This window comes from Artemia franciscana, chromosome 3, assembly GCF_032884065.1.
Source record: "Artemia franciscana chromosome 3, ASM3288406v1, whole genome shotgun sequence".
NCBI classification, from domain to species: Eukaryota; Metazoa; Arthropoda; class Branchiopoda; order Anostraca; family Artemiidae; genus Artemia; species Artemia franciscana.
Genome location: NC_088865.1, coordinates 4586712 through 4614608, shown reverse-complemented (window position 1 = coordinate 4614608; position 27897 = coordinate 4586712). Strand labels below are relative to the sequence as shown.

The 27897-nt window shown below is 33.3% G+C and overlaps 1 protein-coding gene across 3 annotated transcripts; it reads right to left on the bottom strand.

Annotated features, from left to right (window-relative positions):
• Positions 1-322: 322 nt before the first annotated feature.
• LOC136024787 (DNA-directed RNA polymerases I and III subunit RPAC2-like) lies at positions 323-27614 on the bottom strand. Of its 3 annotated transcripts, none has more exons than XM_065700246.1 (5): positions 27537-27614; positions 23385-23505; positions 20164-20261; positions 8583-8748; positions 323-410 (listed from the first exon to the last, which is right to left on the bottom strand). In XM_065700246.1, exons 2-5 carry the CDS (start codon positions 23457-23459, stop codon positions 366-368), a joined length of 384 nt encoding a protein of 127 aa, XP_065556318.1. In that variant the 5' UTR covers positions 23460-23505; positions 27537-27614; the 3' UTR covers positions 323-365. The 3 variants fall into 3 exon arrangements, with proteins under 3 accessions (XP_065556318.1, XP_065556320.1, XP_065556319.1); XM_065700248.1 differs by lacking the exon at positions 27537-27614 and adding an exon at positions 27347-27525; XM_065700247.1 differs by lacking the exon at positions 27537-27614 and adding an exon at positions 26096-26319.
• Between the last annotated feature and the right edge of the window lie 283 nt (positions 27615-27897).

Sequence of the window (27897 nt, the reverse complement as noted above, 5' to 3'; positions counted from 1 at the left end):
CAACAGCCATTAGTAATAGATTTTACAGGCCAAGTAAGATGGCACCACTTAGGTGAAACCATTCATAGTGCACTAGATAGACTCCCCCGGAATAGTACTGGAGGGAGAGCAAGAGCTAACTTAAAGAAGAGGAAGACTGAAAAATGCACTTTTTCGCACCTACCAGCGAAACCTGATACTCATGAACATGATATTCCGACTCCTGTGAGAATACATCTGGTGGTAGCATATATGAGAAATGACTGTAATTCTTTCTGGATATCTAGGATGCCTCTGGCGGTTCAGAAGAATTAAAGTCTAAAGTAAGGGGAGCAAACCTACATAAGCGTTATCATTTATAATTTACAAGAATATAAAAAGTTGAGTCATCTCTCTGGATCCACTTGCATTTGAGCTTCTGCCATCGCCTCCTAAAAAAGAAAAGCTTAGTGAACATCATTTTAAAAAATAAAACACAACTTGCCGTATTGTGGCAAAATGAAGACTGGAAAGAGCAAACAACTGGAAAAAGACTGGAAAGAGCAAAAACATTTTTCATCATTTTCAAGACATATCCATCACATCCCGACTTACTTCGTAAAAGCAAACTTTAAGTGCTCTCCACTGTTCGAAAATACACAGAACTACGGCTTTAAGGGACAATCAACGAACATCATAGATTTTGAGTAGTCTACGATTTTTCGTATTCGTTATCCCTTGAAAAACCGTGATAGCAGGGGTGTGTTTTAGTGAATTATGTATATAGTTGATCACGAACAAACTCATCAAATTCTATGGAAGCTCCAAGGTGCTCGACGCACAAAAAGCATGGCTATGGCAAACACAACCGACAACAATAGTATGTGGGTCGTCATCTTTCAGGAGAGCATCCAGCCCCTTTACCTCTCCCATATCTACGAAGACATTATTCAATCAAAACCTTCTTCACTTCTCTTTTGGAATGTTTCTAACGCAAAGCAACTTATTTACTTCTTATTTCATTGATTGAAAGAAGATGGCACCTCTGCCCTATGAAAATATGGCACCTCGACAAGCCCTAACAAGCGATTGCAAAAAAGTTTGAATTAAGGACACTAGAAATGATTTACAACAGACACAGATTAACAAAACGATTGCCTATCGGTTCATCCAGTAGGATTGAAAAAAATTCCTCTCTGTGGTTTCTGAGAGAGACTGATCTGCAATAGGTACTAATTTTTTCACACTTTTGAGGAGGCATGACTGCCCATGACTCTAAAAGGAGATTTGCAGGAGAGTGATTAATATGAGACTGATCTGCAGCAGGTTCAAATTTTTTCCCAACAATATTTCGCGTTTTATCAAGACCACAAGGAATTTTACCTGGCGTTTTCTAAGCAGGGAACACACTTTTGCTCAGAAGGCCTAGCAGATGCCCCTGACTCTAAAAGGAAGGTCATGTTCTGCAAAAAACCGCCGGGCTTCAGCTCAGCCTTATCAATAGGCTTCAGCTACATTATTCCGTTCTGAAATTAAAAGTTATTTGAGCACATTTTTGATAGGTTGGCCGTAGGCTACTGTGCATCAAAATCTTTGGTGTAAAATTTACTTTTATTATATCCAATACTAATACTAATACTACTAATACCACAAATAACTCCGCAGTACCAGGCCGCCTGAGGTCAACACAACTACACAAGCTCCTCCTCCAACCCAATGTATACATTCCAAATTGCATATAATACAATTACATATAATACTAATAACTCACCGCATCACCAAGCCGCCTGAGGCCCACACAGCTATGCACGCTCCTCCTCCAACCCAATGTATCCAACCAATAGCTTTTGAAAAAACAGATGAAGCTCTGCTTGCTTCATTTTACCCGGGAAATTGTATACTAATACTACTACTACTACTAATAGCTCGGCAGAGCAACAAGCGATCTGAGGCCATCACAGCTACGCACGCTCCTCCTCCAGCCCAATGTATCCAACCAATGGCCTTTGAAAAAAACAGCTGAAGCTCTGCTTGCTTCATTTTGTCCGAGAAATCGTATACTAATATTACTACCGCTACTAATAACTCATCGCAATACCAAGCCACCTGAGGCCAACACAGCTACGCACACTCCTTCTCCAGCCCCATGTATCCAACCAATGGGTTTTGAAAAAAGCAACTGAAGCTCTGCTTGATTCATTTTGTCCGGGAAATCGTACACTAATACTACTATTACTACTAATAACTCACGGCAGCACCAAGCCGCCTGAGGCAACGCAGCTACACACGCTCCTCCTCCAACCCAATGTATATCCTCATAATAGTATATAATACAATTGCATAAGATACATTTACTACTACGACTACTACTAATAATAACTCACCGCAGCACCAAGCCACCTGAGGGGAACACAGCTACGCACGCTCCTCCTCCAGCCCGATGTATCCAACCAATGGCTTTTGGAAAAAAAGCTGAAGTTCTGCTTGCTTCATTTTATCAGGGAAATTGTATGCTAATATAACTACTACTACTAATAACTCACCACAGAACCAAGCCGCCTGAGGGCAACACAGCTACACACACTCCTCCTCCGACCCAATGTATATTCTCCAAATTGTATATAATGCAATTGCATATAATACTTTTACTACTGGTACTACTAGTAATAATAACTCATCACAGCACCAAGCCGCCTGAGGTCAACACAGCTACGCACGCTCCTCCTCCAGCCCAATGTATCCGACTAATTGCTTTTGAAAAAAAAAACAGCTGAATTTCTGCTTACTTCGTTTTACCGGGAAAATTGTATGTTGATACTACTCCTACCACTAATAACTCACCGCAGTACCAAGCCGCCTGAGGCCAACACAGCTACGCACACTCCTCCTCCAGCCCAATGTATCCAACCAATGGCTTTTGAAAAAAACAACTGCTGAAGCTCTGCTTGCTTTATCTTGCCCGGGAAATCGTATACTAATACTGCTACTACAACTAATAACTCACCACATCACCAAGCCGCCAGAGGCCAACACAGCTACGCACACTCCTCCTCTAGCCCAATGTATATTTTCCAAATTGTATATAATACAATTGCATATAATACATTTGCTACTACTACTGCTAACAACTCACCGCAGCACCAAGCCGCCTGAGGGCAGCACAGCTACGCACGCTCCTCCTCCAGCCCAATGTATCTAACCAATGGCCTTTGAAAAAAAACAGCTGAAGTTCTGTTTGCTTCATTTTACCAGGAAAATTGTATGCTAATACTACTACTCCTACTAATAACTCACCGCAGCACCAAACCGCCTGAGGCAAACACAGCTACACATACTCCTCCTACAACCCAATATATATCCTCCGAATTCTATATAATACAATTGCATATAATACATTTACTACTACTATTAATAACTCACCGCAGCACCAAACCACCTGAGGCCAACACAGCTATGCACGCTCCTCCTCCAACGCAATGTATATCCTCCAAATTGTATATAACACAATTGCATATAATGCATTTACTACTACTACTATTAATAACTCACCTCCACTCCTTCTCCCTCTAGAGGGCCCTGAAATTTGCCTACATGACAGGTCTATGACTGACTGACTTGACTTTATTAAACAATAAACGATATACATAAATCTTATACAAAGGAGACAGGGAGGCAACTCGTTTTGTCTCCTTTAACAATAGAGAGAGAAAAAAGAAGGTATTACACTTCAATAACTAACACGGAGTACATAAAAAAGAGAGAAAGAGAGAGAGAGAGAGATAGAGAGAGAGAGAGAGAGAGAGAGAGAGAGAGAGAGAGAGAGAGAGAGAGGAGAGAGAGAGAGAGAGAGAGAGAGAGAGAGAGAGAGAGAGAGAGAGAGAGAGAGAGAGAGAGAGAGAGAGAGAGAGAGAGAGAGAGAGAGAGAGAGAAGCGGAAAAAAAGAAATCGACTCGTAGACACGGATAAACAAAAAACAAAATAAACAAAAAGCAAATATTGTTGTAAGTGAAGAATATCAAGAAATAAAAATATGTTTTGGTTTCAGATAATTCTTTTGTCTTCCTAGGGTGTGTTAAAATAGGTCCAGGATTCTTATTGCCTTGTTTTAGACAATTTGGAGTTTTCGTAAATGTGAATGGAATGTCAACATCCAAACGGTCAGGCAATATTGAAAATAGCATTCCATTAATGAAAAGTATAATTTTCTCATTATTTGGTAAGGAAACAGGAACTTTACTCTATACAAACAGCCAAGATTCCTGGACACTGTTGCCTCAAGCTTATTAATATGCGCCTTGAAAGACAGAGTTGAGTCAATGTAGATACCTAAATATCTAAATACATCCACTCTTTTTATGGAGGAAGTTCCAATACTAATAGTTTTAAATGACACACGCTTCACTGATCTCAAAAGTCGCCCAGAAACCACGAATTCCGACTTCTCTAGGTTAGGTATTAGTCGATAAGCATGGAACCAAGAATTAAAAGCAGTTTCGAGAGCCATTCGTAGGTCCTCCTCGTTGCCAGCCTTCAAACTAATTACTGTGTCGTCTCCAGACAATATTGGTAATTCATCTTCCGAAGGCATGCATTTTGGAAGGTCATTTATGTACATAAAAGTAACGGCCCCAATACAGACCCTTGTGGAACCCCTATATTTTCTAAAGGAAAAACATGAGATGATTCCTCACCAACTTGGACTGTAAAACTTCTTTCTAATAAATAAAATCTCACTCATAACTCAACTGGACTGGAATAACTCAAGAGCTATTCCACGAATTCCTACATTTTGCAATTTATCAAAAAGAATTGCAGGTTCTATTGTATCAAAAGCTTTTTTAATGTCAAAAAATATAGTTGCCACCAAGTAACTATCATCCATAGCATCTGATAAGAAATTATGTAAAACAGCTACTGCTTGCTCTGTTGACCTACCACGCAAGAAACCAAACTGATTGGGAGAAAAAAAATATTCTTTACCAGAAATGAAATAAATCTACTCTTTATTATTTTTTTTAAAACTTTAGAAACAGGTGATAAAATAGCAATAGGCCTGTAATTATATGGATTATCTTTATCGCCTTTTTTAAACAAAGGTAAAACCTTAGCTACTTTAAGACAAACTGGAAAAAAAAACATTTTTCATGCAAGAATTAAAAATAAATAAAAGCAGCTGACTAAGTACTTCAGCTAATTCTTTAAACAGAGAAGTCGACATACCGTGACATCCTATCGAAAATCCGTTTTTCAAACTGGTAACAGCTTTTTGAAATTCCAAGAACTAGACAGGGTACATAAAAATTTCCTTATCTAATTTATTTGGAATACATTTTCTATGATTATGTGTCCTATCAGAAATTTGATCCACCAGATCACGTCCATTTTTCCTAAAATGGTTAGCAAATGCTTCTGCCATTACTCTCTCATTCGTTATATTAACTCCTATATTAGTTGTAATATGGGATGGAATATTTCTTGTTTTGACATTATTTATTCTTTCAGTTATTATTTTCCATGTTTTCCGCGGTAAATCGCATTCACGAAATTTCTTTTGATAATTTCACCCTCCATTCCGGATCCAGAGAAGTCAGAAACAAATACACAATGATCAGACGTATCATTTAAAATAATATGGGTATCAAAGCAATTTTGCGATGTGAAAATGTTATCAATAAGAGTTGCATGGTTATCACAAATTCTTGACGGTAGTAAGCAAGTAGGTAACAAACCATGCAAAAATGAAATGTTCAAAAATACCAATCCCTTATTAGATGTCACAGCATTATGACGCATTGAATCAACATTAAAATCCCCCATTACATAAAATAGATGGTGTTGTTGGGTGAGAGCATCTAGCAATGACTCATATTATATTAAAAACTCTCGAAGACGAGACGATGGTGGCCGATATACTACAATTATCAAAAACGTATTTCTTCCATCATTCACTTTTACTACACAACTCAAATAGAATCTCAAGATTCCAAATCATAAAATCATTACGTAAAGAAGATGTAAAGTCATCTCGTATTAAAATACCTACTCCTCCCCTCCTAATCTTTTTGCGACTAACACCGAAAAATCGATAATTTTCATAATGTTGAAATGTATTATTTTCGTCAAGGAATGTTTCACAAACTCCTAACTCATCGGTTGAAAATACTTTAAAAAATCATGCAAAAAATGTAGGCTGCTATTTAGTCCTCTACAATTCCAAAATGACATTCGTTTTATGTGATTATTTAAACGTGGAAGATCATGAATACATAAATATTTATTTTTAGGTGCAATATAAGGAACTGACAAATCTTGATCTTGTGACAAAAATTTATGAAAATATTTATTTATGTCAAGAGGATATTTTTCCAGTTCCTCCAACCTACGAGCAGGGACTTAAAAAATATTCAAATCATCCATAATCCAAATACAATGATAATTCCGCATCCCATGTCAGTGAGCCAATGTAAAAACAAAAAGAGGAAAGAAAAATAAAGAAGAAAAAAAAGACGAATATTTCGAAAATCAGAACAATGAAAAATAAAATAGAAATAAGATTAACAACAGCAACAAAAAAGAAAAAAAGAAGAACGCACTTCTTCTTGCCTTCTTATTTATTTCAGCCATTATTCGTATCATCATATGAAGGCGAGCGCAATTTAACTTGGATACATGAGCTAGAGCATAAGCCAACTACAGTCATAAATCCAATAAATAAATCACAAATACTCATCATAAACTATAAATTCACTAAAAAAAATACTAGGTGACTATTTCTATCCATTCTATCTATATATCTATTTCTCATACATGTATTTCACTATTGAAATTTTGACAAAACAGCATTTTACCTTAATTTTCAGTTACTAGTTGCTTTTTCTCTCCCTTTAGTTCTGAAAAATGCAATTCCTGTTACTTGAGTAAAATTTTGAGCCATATCAATGTTTTTTTCCAAAAATTTAGGAAATGTATTTGCATATCTTTAAAACCTTATAAAATAGAATTGAGCTAAGTTATGAAGCTGAAAACAATTTTGTTGTACTTCAATTAAGCAGGAGATCTATTTTGCAAGGTTTCACTTTTATAACACACATATTTTTAAAGGTCATCAAAGATCAGGGCCTTCTAGAGGGAGAAGGAGTGGAGGTAGTTGCTTCAAAATACCTTCCTGGGACATACTTTAGTCTGTAGATTCATCTCTGAAAGTTTCATTTTCCTAACCTAAACCCTTTCTGAGATAGCAAGAAGTCAATTAACTAGAATTTTACCCACATAAATCATTAGATCATTGAAGAAAATCACTAAATCAACCAAAAGATTACTAAAATAGGGTGATTTTTCTTTGCAATCGGGTGGCATTCCTGAATTAAACCAATCAAATCCTATCTCCACGGTCGTTCGTGGTTTAAAATAATGAATATTGGGAAAGAGGGCACTATAAGAGAAGATGACGATTTCTTTCTGTCATGGAGGGAGGCCTATTTAGGGTAGTATTTATGTAAACAAGCAGCCCACTAGTGGGTAGTATTACATAGGACATTCTAAGCTTATTAACTTTTCTGAAAAATTATCAAAATGTTAAAAGTTTTGTTAATAGATAAATTCTAAATCTGCTAAGATTCAAAAAAAGAGACAAACTGTCAATTGTGCTCTATTCTCAACCAGACTATTACTACTTGATGCTAGACGTAATTCGCGACTAAAATGCACGATGAAAATAAAAAAAAACGAATTTAGATAAATTCTAACACAATTACTTCTAGGAAGCTCAAATTTGATACTGTATTTAATTACTGTATCAGATTTGGTGCTGTACTAAATAGAAACTCAGGGTTATATTTTATTCTTTTATTTTAAATTAAAATTTAACATATTATATTTTTTACTTTAGGATCTTTTTTTTAAAAAAGTCCCTTGCACTTTTTTTCCATTCCATCACAAAAGGTTTCTGACGAACAAATAAACGTTCAAATGGGGATCAGTCCATTTATTAGACAGTCAAAACGGACACAATAGTGTGGATATTTCGACCACATATACAACGATCGACATCAACAGAAACCTAATTTAAGGCATTACGTCGAAAATAAATGTTTTTGAGATGTCTGAAGCAGGCAAAAAGGGTAATTTACGGGAGCTATCTATTGCCTGACTGGTGGCACTTTACCTAGCTTTTGATGGGTAGCCTTAAACTTGATAAATTTTATGTATTCGGAATCAGCAAAAACGATTCTTTTGATGTATCTGTTGCTATCAAAATTCCTTTTCGGTTACTATTGTGCCGACTCCTTACTTACAGATGGTTACCACGACATTTTTGATGAGAGGCAGTGTTGCACGGTAAACACTATTATTGTCTTTTTATTCATTTATTTTAAGCTGAATTATTCGACCGATTTGGCCGAAGCTCGAAACAAAACCCAGGTCAGTCCAGTCAAATTATAAATTCAGCTTTCTAAGGTATCTACCTGGAAAATAATAAATAAACAAAATAAAATAAATAAATAAATAAATATAACAATAAATAAATAAAATAAATAAAGTACAGATAATTGCTCTAGAAAGTCAGTTTGCTGGCTGTTGTTGTTTTATTTTAAGTTAACAAACTTGATGATTTTAGTACTTACTGAAAATTTGGATTTCATTAGTGAAGTGGATTCTTTCAAGTCTTGCAGTCCTTTAACCAGAGCTTCTTTCGATGTAATTCCTTTTTCTGGATCCATGATAATTTTTAGTTCAAAAAAGTCATTCGTTGGATGAGGTATAGCATACCCACAGAACTTTACACCATTCCTGTAATACAAAGAGTCAAATAACAGACTAGTCAAAATAAACAAGTAGATGGTAGCACGGGCATAGACTAAGAGGTGGTTCAGTTTTTTTGGTTAAGTTCTGTATGAGGGAATTTTTGCTAACTTGCAGAGAAGTTGGGTTGAACCCAGCTACTTTTTCTGGATCCATGATAATTTTTAGTTCAAAAAAGTCATTCGTAGGATGAGGTATAGCATATCCACAAAACCTTACACTATTCCTGTAATACAAAAAGTTAAATAAGAGACTAGACAAAATGGATGGTGCCATGGGCATAGACTAAGAGGTGGTTCATATTTTTTTTTTTTTTTTTTTTTTTTTTTTTTTTTTTTTTTTTTTGGTTAAGTTCTGGATGAGGGAATTTTTGCTAACTTGGAAAGTAGCTGGGTTGAACAAATGAAACTTTTCAAGAATATATCCAGGACCTAGGAACCTGTTCTCGAGCTACTATATATATCCTTTCTTTATTTCTCGGGCTTAGAAGGTAAGTCTATACCTATCTAAATTTTGAAAAAATATGTCTTACCGCAATTTTATGTTTAACGTCATTTCTCTAGTTCAGGTTTCGGAGTTACATTTCTAAGCCCTCTTACTAAGCCCCTTAAGCCATATTAAGGCCTTTTTTCCAAACTTAAGAAAAAAATGTACAAATATTGAAAATTCAACAAGTCAGAAGTGACCAGTGTTATGAAGCTCAAGACTTTTTTTTGTGCCTCATCTGAGCTGTAAACCTATTTCTAAAAATGTTATTTTTATGACACAAAACTTAGAACTTTGGGAGGGGGAAGGGTGGAATTCGATACTCCAAAAGAACTTCCCTAAGTATTATTAAGGCTCTGCATCGATCCTTCAATCCACCTCGCTAAATAACTTTCCAAGAGAGCAAAAATACCCTTATCTACTATTTTGTCGTCTTTTTTTTATAATTTTAACAAAAAAAGATTTTAATTGAAATAATAAATTATACACATATACAATCCCATAGTGTTGATCTCAACAATAAATCCAGCTTCTCCCTCCCTCCCTCCGCGCTCCCGAGCAAAGTTCTGCCTGTATCCATCAAAAATTTGGTTTAAGCAGCTGCATTAAATAAGTAATAAAGAAAATTTGAAAAAAAACTTTCAACACTTGGACTCGAACCATACACTTAAGATACACGATAACATCAATAATAAGAAACAATACCACCAATGGTTAACAACAAAGTACGGGTTCTAAAATTGAAAACAAGGTTAACATACCTAGTCTGCCAGAGAGTCAATCAAATATAATAGCATAAAATAAGTGAATACAATCAAGTCGTAATATCGTAGGAAACGGTTCCTCAGTCCCCCATGACGATTTGGCCTCGTAGCCTTCTAATTCACTTTCTCATCATAATCTTGACAGTAGACAGAATATTACACATTCGGGTGCAAATTCACAAAAATGTAGAGGGGTTGTTTAATTGTCAAACCTAAGAGAGCGAGGGGGTAATTTTGTATTTCTCTGTATGAAAATACCATTTTTTATTCTTAGGGGAGGGTCAATTGTCCCCTCCTTATCTTCCCCAATTGGCACCCTTGATTGTACATATAAAATCAACATATTCATTTGCCATCACTTGTGCCATAGATGGTGCAGACATACCTCAGCCAAAGCTAAATTAGACCCAGGCAACATTCCACTCCTACAGTTTTTAGCACCACAAAACTCGTCCCACCCGAAAATCAACCGACAGAAAACTTAGCCCAGAGAAAATCGAACCAGAAATAATCAAACCAGAAATCGAACCAGAAATATTCAATTCTTGTTTAGCTACTGCCCTTAATTCTCTTTCCTGCTCGTTTGTTTTATTATCTTGAAATCTGTCTTACATTGCATATGCTGATGACATTATCCTTCTAAGCCGGTCCAAGTCTAGTCTTGTTTCTAATTTTAATATTTTAATTAATTGTTTAAAAGGTTTGGGCCTTTCTATCAGTTTTGAAAAATGTCAATTTTTTGTTGTAAATTGTTTAGAGGATAATGTCAGGGCGACTCTCGATTGCGGCAATGGTGTTATTTTTCAGTCGTCGCCAATAGTCACTTATTTGGGATTACCTTATGCTGCTTCGAAAAGAGATTTCAAACCAGTCCTGGTTCAGCATGTTCAGATGAAACTACGCAAGGCATTTGGTCTTTTAATTCGTTTTCGGGGTCTTTACCGTCGGGACGTCCTTGGTCGTATGTATAGCACTGTTGCTCTGCCTCACGTATTGTTCCCGTCCCTCCTCCTCCGAAATTTCAGACCTTCTGATCTTTCGCCCATTAAAGTTGCTTATTTTAAATTTTGTAAATTTTTACTTGGTTTCCCCCTTTCTTTTAGTAACACTGAGATTGTTTTAAAGCTTAATGTGAAGGATCCTGTAGTCTGTATAAAGAAAAAATATAAAACATTTGAAGATAGGGCGAAAATTAGCCTTTTAGGCCACAATTTATTTCCGTTTTTTAGTAACAGTTCTGGCTCTTCATGATTTATAGGCTAATCTATTTAGCAAGTGTTTTTTTTTTTTTTTTTTTTTTTTTTTTTTTAAGTGTTCGATCAATATTTGATACGTTTTGATTGTAAGTGTTATCAGTTGTTTTTTCTTTATATTATATTGTAGCGTACTCCTCATTTTTTGAGGGAAATAAAGAAAATAAAATAAATAAATAAATAAATAAATCAAGGCAAAATGCAATTTTTGCATAGCAAAAGAAAGAAGAATTTTTGGACTCTGATTTTCAAAAAAATATGTAGATATCCATAATTTTCTCTACGTTTCTGCATATTTTTCACAAATTTTTTTCAATTTTGACTTTTTCATCCATATTTATTCATTCTGTTTTTCCAAGCTTCACACATTACGCTATAGTAATAGTGTAATGTAAACATAGTAATTTTTAGATGTGTTAATTATTCGTAATGCTGATAACCTGGATTTTACTATCTATAGAAAACCAACGCAAAACAATAGAAAATCTTCATTTTCATTCAAATCATCCCCCGCAAGTGAAAAGGGCAGTTGTAAATTCTCTCATTGATCGTGTCCTAGACATTTGTTCCGATTCGTACGTAAATACAAAAATAAATTTTATCAGAGATATTCTTTTTGGTAATGGTATTCTTTTTGGTATATCCTTTTTGGGATACCCCATTCCTTTTGTCAATAATATAATTAACCGTAGACTAAAAAGACGTTCCCGTAAAATCGGAGATACGTCACAATCTGAGACTCCTGATAAGTCCTCAAATATTATTTATCTTCTGTACACCCCAAGAATCACAACAAGATTGAAAAATGTTTGCACAAAGAATAACCAGTATGTAGTTTTCACTACAAAAATCTTCTCTCATTAGTAATGATTTGAGGATAAAATAGGTGGTTCAAGAATCAATCGAAATTAGTCTCAAAATAAATATTAATATTACTTTAAATAGGGACTTTGAGGAGTATTTACTAAATTATTTATACTCACATTTAATTAAAAATGATCAAACAAAATATTTTACTAAACCAATTTATAATAGCATTGAACCAGTTAAAAAAAGGATTCTGAGGCAAGCTGCTAAAAAAGCAAGATTAGCTTTGAAAACTTGTATTTAATTATTTTGTTCTGTTTTGTTTGAGTGAATTTATCATCTCACATCATTTTCTTTATCAGTCCTGGTTGAACTTCGGTGACTTAAGGATGCTACGTCAGCTTTGAAAATTTCTTTTAAACATTTTTAGTTTTTTTTCACATTTTAATGCAAGTTTATATATATATATATATATATATATATATATATATATATATATATATTTCTAGTGTAGTGCTAAGGACGGCCCTGGACATAGGACCGAAATATCCACGGAATTGAATTCCACTGTCTTGAAAAAATTTCTGTATTGTTTCTAAGCAGTGTTTGTTTGATATGGAAAGACAGTGTGGTCATCGTCACTATTTACCTTTTTTGATTTGGGTTTATTGTTTTTTATTCCTTTAAAGTGTTATTTTACCTGTTATTTTCTTCTGTGTTGCTAGCTCTTTGATTCTTCCCATTTGGCTTTTTGTCTCATTTTGATCCCCACGTTATTTGTTTTTTTCTGATCTAAATCGTTCACATTTTCGCTCGGAAGGTGCGAATTGGACTATTTGAGTAATAATGCTAATATAATATTGATCTATATTAGCAACATAGCTAATATAATATGCTAATAATATAAAAAATAATATAATAATAATGCCAATACTATAAATGTGCTGATATAATAATAATCTAATGTTGCTGAAGAAGGGAGGCAGATTTTGCATCTAGTATTTTCGTTGACCTTAATAAATGGCCAACGCTTTTCTTGTCCTTTCTTTTTTATTATTCTCTTTCTTTTCTTTTCTTCGATTATTTTCTTTTTTCCATTTCTTTTCTATTCTCACTTTTCTTTTATGTATTCTCTCAGGCTTTTAGCAATTGATGGGTAACTGCATCTCAATCGGCCCCCGCACCCCAGCCGAAATCCGGTGTCTTCAAAAATCCTAACAAAACTAAAGTAGGCCTTCATAAAAAAAACCATCCATAGGGACGGATCAGTTTTCTAGGTTTTACCTTTGCCTTTATGGTATTCTGTGGCTCATTTTCAATTGACTTTGGAATACAATATGCTAATAATACAATAATAATGCTAATAATATAAATATGCTAATATAATAATAATCTAATGTTGCTGAAGAAGGGCAGCAGATGTCTTCTCAAAATACACACTTTGTTGCATCTAGTATTTTCGATGGCCTTCATAAAAGGCCAACGCTTTTCTTGTCTTTTCTTTTTTATTTCTTTCCTTTTCTTCTAGTATTTTCTTTTTACTATTTCTTTTCTATTCTCGCTTTTGTTCTCTTTTATATTTTATGTATTCTCTCAGGCTTATAGCGGTTGATGGGTAACATTCAACTTAATGGGATTTAAATATTTGGAATCAGTGTAAAAAGCCAACTCTTTTGATGCATTAGCTATCAAAATTCTTTTGAAAGTTCTTACGCCGAACTGCCCAGACATGACTTTAAACAACAAAGAGAGATAAAATTCTAGAAAAAGAAAACTTCAAACGAGACGACGACCAGTAGAGAGGAAAGACTAAAACAACGCGGATATTTCGCCTGTATCCAAACAAGGCGGCCTCAGCACAAGAATTTTTTTTTTTAATTAAAAGAAAACTAATCTAAAAACAAATAAAAATCTCCACCAATAATGATCAAACCAGAAATCGAACCAGAAATATTCAATTCTTGTTTAGCTACTGCCCTTAATTCTCTTTCCTGCTCGTTTGTTTTATTATCTTGAAATCTGTCTTACATTGCATATGCTGATGACATTATCCTTCTAAGCCGGTCCAAGTCTAGTCTTGTTTCTAATTTTAATATTTTAATTAATTGTTTAAAAGGTTTGGGCCTTTCTATCAGTTTTGAAAAATGTCAATTTTTTGTTGTAAATTGTTTAGAGGATAATGTCAGGGCGACTCTCGATTGCGGCAATGGTGTTATTTTTCAGTCGTCGCCAATAGTCACTTATTTGGGATTACCTTATGCTGCTTCGAAAAGAGATTTCAAACCAGTCCTGGTTCAGCATGTTCAGATGAAACTACGCAAGGCATTTGGTCTTTTAATTCGTTTTCGGGGTCTTTACCGTCGGGACGTCCTTGGTCGTATGTATAGCACTGTTGCTCTGCCTCACGTATTGTTCCCGTCCCTCCTCCTCCGAAATTTCAGACCTTCTGATCTTTCGCCCATTAAAGTTGCTTATTTTAAATTTTGTAAATTTTTACTTGGTTTCCCCCTTTCTTTTAGTAACACTGAGATTGTTTTAAAGCTTAATGTGAAGGATCCTGTAGTCTGTATAAAGAAAAAATATAAAACATTTGAAGATAGGGCGAAAATTAGCCTTTTAGGCCACAATTTATTTCCGTTTTTTAGTAACAGTTCTGGCTCTTCATGATTTATAGGCTAATCTATTTAGCAAGTGTTTTTTTTTTTTTTTTTTTTTTTTTTTTTTTAAGTGTTCGATCAATATTTGATACGTTTTGATTGTAAGTGTTATCAGTTGTTTTTTCTTTATATTATATTGTAGCGTACTCCTCATTTTTTGAGGGAAATAAAGAAAATAAAATAAATAAATAAATAAATAAATCAAGGCAAAATGCAATTTTTGCATAGCAAAAGAAAGAAGAATTTTTGGACTCTGATTTTCAAAAAAATATGTAGATATCCATAATTTTCTCTACATTTCTGCATATTTTTCACAATTTTTTTTCAATTTTGACTTTTTCATCCATATTTATTCATTCTGTTTTTCCAAGCTTCACACATTACGCTATAGTAATAGTGTAATGTAAACATAGTAATTTTTAGATGTGTTAATTATTCGTAATGCTGATAACCTGGATTTTACTATCTATAGAAAACCAACGCAAAACAATAGAAAATCTTCATTTTCATTCAAATCATCCCCCGCAAGTGAAAAGGGCAGTTGTAAATTCTCTCATTGATCGTGTCCTAGACATTTGTTCCGATTCGTACGTAAATACAAAAATAAATTTTATCAGAGATATTCTTTTTGGTAATGGTATTCTTTTTGGTATATCCTTTTTGGGATACCCCATTCCTTTTGTCAATAATATAATTAACCGTAGACTAAAAAGACGTTCCCGTAAAATCGGAGATACGTCACAATCTGAGACTCCTGATAAGTCCTCAAATATTATTTATCTTCTGTACACCCCAAGAATCACAACAAGATTGAAAAATGTTTGCACAAAGAATAACCAGTATGTAGTTTTCACTACAAAAATCTTCTCTCATTAGTAATGATTTGAGGATAAAATAGGTGGTTCAAGAATCAATCGAAATTAGTCTCAAAATAAATATTAATATTACTTTAAATAGGGACTTTGAGGAGTATTTACTAAATTCTTTATACTCACATTTAATTAAAAATGATCAAACAAAATATTTTACTAAACCAATTTATAATAGCATTGAACCAGTTAAAAAAAGGATTCTGAGGCAAGCTGCTAAAAAAGCAAGATTAGCTTTGAAAACTTGTATTTAATTATTTTGTTCTGTTTTGTTTGAGTGAATTTATCATCTCACATCATTTTCTTTATCAGTCCTGGTTGAACTTCGGTGACTTAAGGATGCTACGTCAGCTTTGAAAATTTCTTTTAAACATTTTTAGTTTTTATTTTCACATTTTAATGCAAGTTTATATATATATATATATATATATATATATATATATATATATTTCTAGTGTAGTGCTAAGGACGGCCCTGGACATAGGACCGAAATATCCACGGAATTGAATTCCACTGTCTTGAAAAAATTTCTGTATTGTTTCTAAGCAGTGTTTGTTTGATATGGAAAGACAGTGTGGTCATCGTCACTATTTACCTTTTTTGATTTGGGTTTATTGTTTTTTATTCCTTTAAAGTGTTATTTTACCTGTTATTTTCTTCTGTGTTGCTAGCTCTTTGATTCTTCCCATTTGGCTTTTTGTCTCATTTTGATCCCCACGTTATTTGTTTTTTTCTGATCTAAATCATTCACATTTTCGCTCGGAAGGTGCGAATTGGACTATTTGAGTAATAATGCTAATATAATATTGATCTATATTAGCAACATAGCTAATATAATATGCTAATAATATAAAAAATAATATAATAATAATGCCAATACTATAAATGTGCTGATATAATAATAATCTAATGTTGCTGAAGAAGGGAGGCAGATTTTGCATCTAGTATTTTCGTTGACCTTAATAAATGGCCAACGCTTTTCTTGTCCTTTCTTTTTTATTATTCTCTTTCTTTTCTTTTCTTCGATTATTTTCTTTTTTCCATTTCTTTTCTATTCTCACTTTTCTTTTATGTATTCTCTCAGGCTTTTAGCAATTGATGGGTAACTGCATCTCAATCGGCCCCCGCACCCCAGCCGAAATCCGGTGTCTTCAAAAATCCTAACAAAACTAAAGTAGGCCTTCATAAAAAAAACCATCCATAGGGACGGATCAGTTTTCTAGGTTTTACCTTTGCCTTTATGGTATTCTGTGGCTCATTTTCAATTGACTTTGGAATACAATATGCTAATAATACAATAATAATGCTAATAATATAAATATGCTAATATAATAATAATCTAATGTTGCTGAAGAAGGGCAGCAGATGTCTTCTCAAAATACACACTTTGTTGCATCTAGTATTTTCGATGGCCTTCATAAAAGGCCAACGCTTTTCTTGTCTTTTCTTTTTTATTTCTTTCCTTTTCTTCTAGTATTTTCTTTTTACTATTTCTTTTCTATTCTCACTTTCGTTCTCTTTTATATTTTATGTATTCTCTCAGGCTTATAGCGGTTGATGGGTAACATTCAACTTAATGGGATTTAAATATTTGGAATCAGTGTAAAAAGCCAACTCTTTTGATGCATTAGCTATCAAAATTCTTTTGAAAGTTCTTACGCCGAACTGCCCAGACATGACTTTAAACAACAAAGAGAGATAAAATTCTAGAAAAAGAAAACTTCAAACGAGACGACGACCAGTAGAGAGGAAAGACTAAAACAACGCGGATATTTCGCCTGTATCCAAACAAGGCGGCCTCAGCACAAGAATTTTTTTTTTTAATTAAAAGAAAACTAATCTAAAACAAATAAAAATCTCCACCAATAATGATAAATACAATTGTCGCTACTTATCCACGTAGGGAAAAGCAGCTATTTGAGTTACTTCAATGAGAATCAAAGAGCAACTGAGGAAAAATTATGTAAATTGAAACTTAGTTAATTATTCTGTTGCAAAATAATCTTCTTGTAAGCTATTATTGAAGCAACTCTTTTTGGTCTAGTGGGTAATCTTGTCCCCTGGTGATTATGTAAAATTTTAATTCCCTTATTGATTATGGGTTCATTTTTCAAAAGAATATCATAAATTGGGTCAATATTTAAATTCCCTGTGTCTCTATTTATTGAAATATTAGCAAATATATGTTTTTTAATTTCTATACCCTCCCTTGCCCACTGAGAAAAACCTCTATCATTAGAAATAGCTGTAGCCTCATCAAATTGTATAAAATGTGCAGGATAAAAGAGTCTATGTTCAGCTAGAGCCAAAACAAAAGTTTCCAGAGGCTTTCTTAATTGCAGGGTTTTTTCTATTGAGTTGCGATGCTCAATAAATTTTTCAATAAATTGTTGGTGAGTTCTACCAATATAAAACTTTCCACAGGAGCAAGGAATTTTATACACCCCACTAACTAAATCTCCCTACTTTGGGGGAGATGCTTAAACGAATTTTAGGTAAATATAACATCGATACTTGTTTCCAATCAGTGAGACCATTAGGTAGTTTTCTTGATTCTGGGAAGGATTTAACCCAGGGTTTGATCAATTAAAAGTTTCAATTTTCATAATTTTTCCTCAGTTGCTCTTTGATTCTCATTGAAGTAACTCAAATAGCTGCTTTTCCCTGCGTGGATAAGTAGCGACAATTGTATTTATTATTATTGGTGGTGGTTTTTATTTGTTTTTAGTTTAGTTTTCTTTTAATTTTTTATCTTGTGCTGAGGACGCCTTGTTTGGATACAGGCGAAATATCCGCGTTGTTTTAGTCTTTCCTCTTTACTGGCCGTCGTCTCGTTTGAAGTTTTCTTTTTGTAAAGTTTTATCTCTCTTTGTTGTTTATCAAAATTCTTTCATTAAAGTTTCGGTTACTATTAAGCTGAGTCGCTCCTTACTTATTGTTCGTTACCACAAACTGGTTTGATCTTACTTCCAAGTACGCTTCCTACCTCAGACCAGTCTTTCCAACAACGAAAATTCACGCTTCGTCTTGGCAATACTACTTATTTCCTGTTCATTGGATTTACCTAACCTACAAGATAGGTGAAGCTATTCACTTAGTCAATTATCCATCCCTGACCCCCCCCCCCCTCCAGCCTCTAAAGTTAATGTCACTAGCATCTTATCCAGGGTAATCTGCGCGATCTAGGTCTATGAGTCTAACTTCATATTCAATACCCTATTTTCCCAAGCCATTTGCTATCTTCGTTACAACAGAGTTCATATAAAATCACCTTCTTTATTAAGGGATTTAAGTAAGTGTCCCTAAAATGACTTGGTAATTCCCCTTTAACAAAATTTGGTTAAACATTTAAAACTTAATGCTAATTACATATTTGAAATCTGCATCAAATGTCAATTCTTTGATGCGTAAATTATATCCAAAGTTCCATTTTCAAGAATTGAATTAATTAAATTATTAAGTAAGTAAATGTTCGTTACCATAACAGAGAGGAAACAAAACTCTCTTTGGGGCTCCGTTGATATCCCCCAACATGAATGTTGAAGGGGGTGTTGAACCGCCCAAAAGGTACTACATACAAACTACTACTAATACTAAGGCTATTCAGAAGAAATTTTAATGAAATATTCAAGGGCACTGAATCAAATCATGTCATATATGGCATGCCATAAATCATGCCATAAAACATACTATCATATAAATCATGCCATAAAACATGCAATATATATGAAAGCTGTCAAAAGAGCAAATTAGCATCTCAGGAACAGCTCATAGTATGAAGTTGAAACTTTAAGGCCATAATGAGGAGGAGGATACTAAACTAATAAAAGACACTATTTCCTTGCTACTACTAATACTAGCAACAGTACAACTATTACCTAGGCTAATGGTATTAAGATCAAACTTTCAGGGATTGTTGAGGAGGATGAAAAGTTCCTCTTTTTTACCCTTACCCCTTAGACTTTGCTTCGGTATAAAGAATGTCCTATTAACATAAAATAAGATTGAGCATCAGAAATTTTACCAAAAAATATATAGCGTAATAGAAACTTAAGATTTTGTCAAGGAGTTTTTTGCAGTGATATGTATTCACGTTTTAAGGATGTCAATCCTTGGAAGAAGCCCTAGAAGCAAATTGAACATGACGAAGCTGTTTATGCATTGTGCTCTTTCTTCTCTTTTATTTTTTACTATATTTATTTTTACTATAGTCGTTTTTGACGAATTAAAGTACTGAATTATATTGTATACTAATAAAAAGTGAAAAAGGTAGCTTAGTATTTTCATTCATCATTTTAAGAACTCCATTAATACACCAGTTTATCATGTTTTTTACCGTCTTAAATTAGGGTAAAAAAAAGGACAATTTGATCAAAAATTCGACAATATAATTTGGTAAAAAAAATCAGGGTTTTCATCAAGATCTTCAACAAAAGTGAAACGATGTCCCTGGATATTGGTAAGTCTTGTTCTGGTGAACAGCATATTTTTTAAAGAAACAAAAAAAAAGAGAATAAAGAAAAACAAGAAAAAAGAGAAGACAGAGAGAAAAAAAGGCAAAACTCACTGTGTTCTAATCACGGAGCTAAGAGCATTTCCCAGACTGTGCCCTTCATTACATATCCTAAACGTCCTGTCGTATTTACTTTGTGATAGGTCCTTTACCTAAAAATGCAGCAAATTAAAATTCACAAGCCTGATCAGAACTTCAATCAAATTATGTTTGAGAAAAAAAAAACAACATGCAGTTAAGTACAACCCTTAAAGCCATAACTTGTCATCAAACTAAAGCAAATACCAAGCCCAGGAGGCTAATAAAAAATATAGCTTAGAACAAAAGCTAATGAGCCAAGGTATTTTTACAATGACAAACTAGATTGCAACTTCATGATTTGAATTGTAAATCTATCTTTCTATTGACAATCTATATCACAAAATCTATTACACCAACAATTGGAATAATGAGTTCATGAATTAGATTGTGAGCCAAAAGATATAAGGAAAAAAATATCTATAAGAAAATAATAATTAAAAAAATGTACAAGAAAAATTCTTTATAGGAAAAAAAATGCGAGTCCAGAATTTCATGGATTGTGGGTTTGGATAACAGAGTTATAAATTTTATTTTTCCAGTTTGCACTAATAATCCAGTTTATCAGCTCCTTTTGTTTCACTGATATTTGGCTGGTTTAAGAATCTGGTTCTTCAGAATAAAAGACGCCAAATCTTTTGTCTGGAGTGTATTCGATGTCAGGAAGTAAACAGGGGTTTTACCCAGATTACACTCAAAATTATAGAGCTAGTTCAGTCTCAAAATATTTTCGGAAGAACTTTAGAGAGCTCAATCGAGATAGGATTTATTTAAATTTCAATCAAAAGTATAATTATTTATTTTTCAATAACAAATGATATAACAAGATTATTGAATGAAATAGAGAAAAAACAAACGAGGAAAAGCAACCCTGCTCCTAAGTAACAACAATGATTTCTAAATAGAAACTTTTTTTATTTTTGTGAGTCATACATTTGCCAATATTATCCTTTTTTCTTTTGTTAGATGGAGCAGCAACTGCATCATTGATGTAGGTGTGAGTTTATGAGGTGCAGAATATGTGATCTACAACCCAATTTTTTACAGCTAAATTTTGAAACTCATAAACTCTTAAAAAATTTTAAGCTCCTAAAATTGCTCCTCAAGGATTATTTCGAACAATCAACATTAAAATAACTAGAAACACTATTATCATTGGGATACAGCAGCAAATGGTCACCATCAATTTTTTCATCATCATCATTAGCTTTTATTTGGATAATCAAGAGGCTTGACACTATCGCATTATTAAGATTTGAAGTCGAGCTTCCAAGGTTATGTTTATACACAAAAGAGAAAAATCTGTTTTTAAAATATGATAGCCATCTGTTAAACCATCAAGTAGCAGCTCAAACCAATCAGTAGAAGCAGTCTAGCTCCTGCTTCAGTTTTTTTAGAGTTCAGCAAGCTTTGGAAAACAAATTAAATTAATTGAGACTTCTTCCAAGGAAAATATTGATGAAAAACTGTGGTGCCAAGCTCCAAAGCATGAATACTATGAACTGAAAGGATCAGGGATGAGTAGATAAGGAACTTCATAAAAAAAGACCTCCCAGTGAAAATCCAGCCGCCTTTGGGAGGTTCATGAGAAATAAGAATATGGTGAGCCAACCTATTTCATAAAATGGCATTGTCTTTGGTTAGCAAGTACTCTTACAAGAAACCTTGTGCTCATTTAATAGAAGATCTTTATCTTTAGGGCCATTGATATTCAAGCAAGTAAGGCAAAAATTTAGTGCTACTGATCATAGTTTTCTTAGAGGAAAAAATTGTTTGCTTTGTTGACATTGCCAAAAAAAAAAAATACAGGGTCACAAATTCAGTAAGTGCACTTAGAAGCTGCACTTTAGGGCAATATATTAGTAGAGAAGTGGGGGTCTGTGCACAAAGAGCTATTTAAAAAAAAATAAGTAAGAAAAACAGGTTTTAATTTCAAAAAAGCACTGAACAAAAATAAAAACAAAACAACACTTTAATTACAAAATATTCTGAATATTTGGGTGCCATGTCCAGGAGCCTTTCTTAACGGAAAAAAAAACGAGAGAATGAAAAAAAAAATATATAAAAAAATAACACACACGCAAAAAACATGACAACTAAACGCATAAAGAGAAAAAAACAATAATTAAGTAAGAACAATTTAATTAAGTAATTAAGTAAGAATTAGTCTTACAATTATTAATGGTAGTTTCTATTCAAGTGAAGTTTCACTGGATTATTTTTAAAAATTTCTGTTAGTTTTAGGTTTTTCTTACTTATTGATTGTGATTTATGGTCGTTTTAAGCTTGCACTGCTTATTTGGCTTTTTTCCACTTTCTCAGATTTAGTCTAGCTCTTCACTTTTCTTGAAAAAACTTCTTTTGAGGAAGTTTTTTTTTTTTAAATTAATTATAGACTCTAGGTAGAATATTCCAAAATCCCACCTTCCTTATTTTCTCCAGGGGGGAGAGAATTCCCCAGGAAGAGGATCTTTCTGTTGAGGGATTTCCCAAGATGAATACATCTAATACTAAATCCCTGCCCTATATTCCCAAGCAAAGGATAAATTTGCTGTGCTACCACAGGGGGGCTGTGATACAAATTATACAAAATTTTAACTCTGGATTATTACAAAGTGGTTTCCAAAACAAGAAGCAATATCATGGGAAAAAGAAAACATGACTAAAAAGTCATTATGCATAGTAAATAACAGAGCATGAAATACTCTAAACAAGTTGAGATGGATTAATACCTAGACAGCAACTTAATACTAACTTAGATTGGTGAACAACTAATAGTAAACTAATTGCTCATCAGTAAATGTTTTAGCCATTCTTCATTTTTTCTTCCTAGTCAATTGGCATAAATGAAAAAAACAAAACGAAAACGACCCAACCTAGTATCATGACAAAAATCATAAGGTTAAATTTATTTTTTATTTTTTATTTAAGAATTAACGACGCTTCTTGACTACTAAGGTCCCTGCGTCGGCCCTGCAGTGCATTCCTGAAGCGTGATTCGATCTCTGGGTCCCGTATTACCAAGCTAAGGTCACATCCACTGCGCCACCACAGGACTAAGGTTTAATTAAGAAAATAAGCTGAGATAAATTTAAATTTATTTAGCAAAGCAGCACAATGGACCAGTTGCCAAATTTTGATATTGGGAGACAGAAAATGCCATATCTTTGTTTAGACTTTAAATAAATCTTTCTCACCACAACAACCTTTGAAGGGTTGCTTTCAACTTCTGTTGCTCCAAGTTTTGAAGGTGCATTACTTACTCCTGTCATTTCAAGCAACTACTCTTATATTGTCCTAAATTTCTTAAATTTGAACCTGAAAAAAAAGAAACACCAATTAAAACGCTACAAGGCTTATAGTCCATTTAAAATTTATCTATATTAAAAAGTGGTTCTTTAGCAATTTTAGGATATAAAACTGTAAGAAAAGAAAACTACATGGCTGTATCACAAATGAGGTTGCAGGAATTACCATCAGGAAATTTAATAGGTTAACTCTAAGCTTTTTCAAAAACTATATGCGCAAAAGGGGTGGCTGAGAGATGGTACTGGCAATGCATATGAATATGGTGGTATATTTTTATACCAGATGGTTAATGCTATTTTATGGTTGCATCTATGGATTTTGTGGCTGAAGAACTACTTAGTACAATCTCCCAAAATCTCTAATACAATTATATTTTAGCGCAGTGTGTTAAAATGTTTTATTTATTGAGCTAATGTCTAAATGATTGCATTTCCAATTTGAACTAAGCTTCTAATTTAAACAAGCCAGTATAGTTAAGGGCTCTTAAAATGGATCTAAATTTATCTTTGAGGCATCCATGTTTTTGAGGAGAACAATCAATCATAACAGCAAACATTAGATAATTGCTTAAAGAATAGATGAAAAAATAATGAACGTTTCTGATTTTAATACTAAGAATCTGTCCTAACTGTCCATTCAGGAGAAGAAAGAACCTGTATCAAAGCCTGAAAAAACAAAATGGTTCAATCATCTGGACTGTTGTACATTTGTTGCCACTAAATATCTGTGTAAGACAGAGTAGTTAGCAATTACATGATGAGAAAAGAGAAACAACAACAAAACTTGAAAAAAGAAAAATGAATGACAGATTTTTTTTTTTCTGTAACAGGGTATACTAGCAGCTCCAAATGAGGAAAGATAGTAGTAAAAGAATTACCATTACACTCCTTATTTCATCCTTATCACAATGTCATATTCACTTCCTGATAATTCCCCCCGGGCAGTCCTAGTCAGTGGCATTTTTAGGATTTCTCTTGGGAGAGGAGGGGGCATAAGCCAAAAGTCACATCCAGTCCAGAAACTTACTAGCAATTAACTATATTATGGTCATAGTCCCCTTTTTGAACTTATTTATTACTATGCTATTAAAAATAGATAAAATAATTAATTAACCGATTAACAAAATTAAAGAGCTGTGACCTTGTGATGGGCATAATATTTTATGAATGTGGTCAACCATGACCGAGTTACCATGGGTGCAGCTTGTGTTTGCAGTTTTGGTGGGGGCACAGAGAATGTGCTAGAAAAATGTCCAGCATACCAAAAAATGCTGACACATAAGCTAAATTAAACTAGAAGCATAAGCTGAATTCCAAGGTGTCAGCACCAAGCACTGACATCTTGGAACTTTAGGGGGGAGGTCCACCCTCCCTCTCACTTCCCTTAGCTGCAGCCCTGAGATACAGGAAAAGATTGAAAAGTTAGTAACCCTATAAACATGAAGGAAGGTTTATTTTGTAAGGTAGAATTAGCAGTATAACTAAAAGGATTAAAAAAACCATAAAGCCCAAGTACTGATAATGTGGTGAATAAGTATTTCTTTTTAATATGGTGGTTTTGAGGATATAAATAAGTTACTGGAAATTATGAATACAATTTTTGAACATGGGGAAGTATCTAGAAATTTTAGATAAACTCTAATTAAACTCCTCCATAAGAAAGGTATTAAGAGTGGATGTGGTAATTATAGAGGCATTAGCCTGGTTGTTATAGAAAGCAAATTACTAAGTATGATGATACTTTTTAGACTCAGAAATGTTGTAGATAAGGTTTTGAGAGAAGAACAGATTGGTTTTAGGAAGGGTAGAGGATGCACTGACCAAGCTTTCCTTATTATATTAGTAATTCAGAAGTGTCTGAGTAATCAGGACCCTTCACTTCATAGTTATATAGATTATGAGCAAGCATTTGATTCAGCTGATAAAATAGCTTCACCAAAAGTCCTATCCTTATACAGTAAACCAGATAAATACATTAAAGTGATTGGTGCTATATACAAAATAGCACTTTTGTAGTTAAGGTAGAAAATGAAATTAGTAGCTGGTTCTGCATTAAATAGGGAGTTTAGCAAGCTTGTGTTCAGTCTCAATTTATATGGATCATTTTAATGGACTTCATCCTAAGGAGCACTGCAAAGGTACTGGGAAAACATAGAAAGAATAGGGAGCTAACACTCTCCTAGACTTGATGATGCTGACAAATCAAACATTCAAGATGAAAATATTAGCAAAATGAATGAATTGTTAGGGGTTTTGTGAGTTCAGGATGTAAGGATAGGTTTAAAAATTAATGTTAAGAAGACTAAGGCACAAGACTAGGAGTAAATGATGTTGTATAAGAAAGAGATCAATCAAGCAGACAGCTTCACACATCTAGATAGTACTATTAGTGAAGATAGTAGGTCAGTGAAGTTGTTAAAAGTAGAATAGCCAAGGCCTATGCTGTTGTTTTTTCACAGTTGAAGAATAGCAATATAAGTCTGCAAACCAGATTTAGAGCACTTGAAGTTCTGATGATGACAGTGTTAATGTATGGTTGTTAAGCATTGGTACTCCAAAAAACAGAGAAGGATTTGGTAAATGTTTTCTAGAGAGCTTACCATCAGTTTTTGTACCTGAATGAATTGCTGTATCTCAGACAGTAAGCTGTATGACAAATATGGTTTTATCCCACTTTTTGGGCTAAAATGAGAGAAATGGCTAAAACATAACCTGTGAATGAAGGATGACAGATTGCTAGAGATTGTCTTTGTTAGCCAACTGTCTTGGCCCAAACAGAAAAGCAGGTTATCTCTAATTGGGGTGAGAGGATTTCACAAGGAAAATTTTAATGAAAACCATTAGGCTATATTCCTCATTTTAGTCTCTTTTGAAATATCATAATTTTGTCTGTGACAATGCACCCCTTCCTCTGTAAGGGCTCTAGGTAGGCTATAGCATTAGGATAAATACAGAGCCAAAAAGAAAAATAAATAGAAACACAATAGATCTTTTGTCTTATATTTGTCTTGTCTTATATTTTTTATAATATTTTTATATTTTTATAGATTATAAAAATTTTTATAATATTATTTATTTTTATTATATATTATATATTATTTATATATTTTATATTTTTATATATTAAATATTTTTATATTTAATTCTTATATTTTTTTATATTTTTTGTCTTGTCTTATATTTGTCTTGTCTTATATTTTTTGTCTTGCAGCCTGTTTCTATTAATCAGGTTATCATGTTTATTTTGCTGTTATCTATAGCTTATTGTATTTATCTGAGCAAAATTCTAGTTTGGATACTTTTTGTATCTTGGAAATGGGTTAGTTTGGGAAAATTGTTAATTCAACAGACTAAAGAATTTTACCTTTATGCAACTCAATTCTGCTGAAATCACACAGGCCTAATGCTTTTCAATGGTCAAAATTCAGCTAGCAAAACATCAAAAGATATAAGTGAGAGATTGTAAAGAAATAAGTATATATAAAAAATAATTTATATCTTATATACTTATGGAAATCAATTTCTGAAAGTTACATTTTCCTAGTACAACACCTTTTTAAGTTGAAAAAGAAGTATATTCTCTTTTTTCCATGGCTTAAATCCAAAATCTAAATAGGCTACCAAAACTTTTATATTTTGTATATTTTGTGGATTAAAAGAGTTGCTCTTAGTTTAACGGTGTAGCCTAAAGATTGTAAAGTAAACTGTAAAAGATCTGTAAAGTTAACTGTGAAAGATCATGAAGATATAAGTATAGTCTATAAGATATAAAATCGTCAGGGAAAAAAAATAAGTGACCTCTTCCTAAGAGATTGTAAATACTCTGGATCCATTCCTAGGATTTCAATCACCTCAACTAGACATACTTCCAAGATAGAAGCCTCTTATCTAAATTTTTATCAGTTGAAACCCTGATATAAATAAATAAGTTTATTCAGAAAGAAAAGATTGTCCTTGGGGTCACAAATTCATTTTTGGAGTCCAACTAGGCTAGCCTAAAATACAGAGATGAGGATGTGTTAAAGTCAATAAAGATCCAACCATGAAAACATTTAAATTATTTGCTTTTTGTGGCCACGCTTGTCAAATATAAGCGAAGAATTGAAATTTCAACGTTAGATCACAAAATATTTGGAATCATGATAGTAATTTCGGAAGTCCAGCCTACTGATCGCTTTGCTTTTGTAAGGTCTAAGAGAAAATGATGATATAAATTTTGATATTTTTGTGCAGTATTAGAATAAACACCACGATTTCAAAAATTAGCTTGACTCTGGGTTAACAATGGAGTTTATCAAAACCTATTTCTGTTTCTGTTATCAAACGACTTACTTCAACAAACAACAACCAATAATAGTATTGACAAGGGTTATCAAAAAAATATTAGAGCAAAAAAGTACGA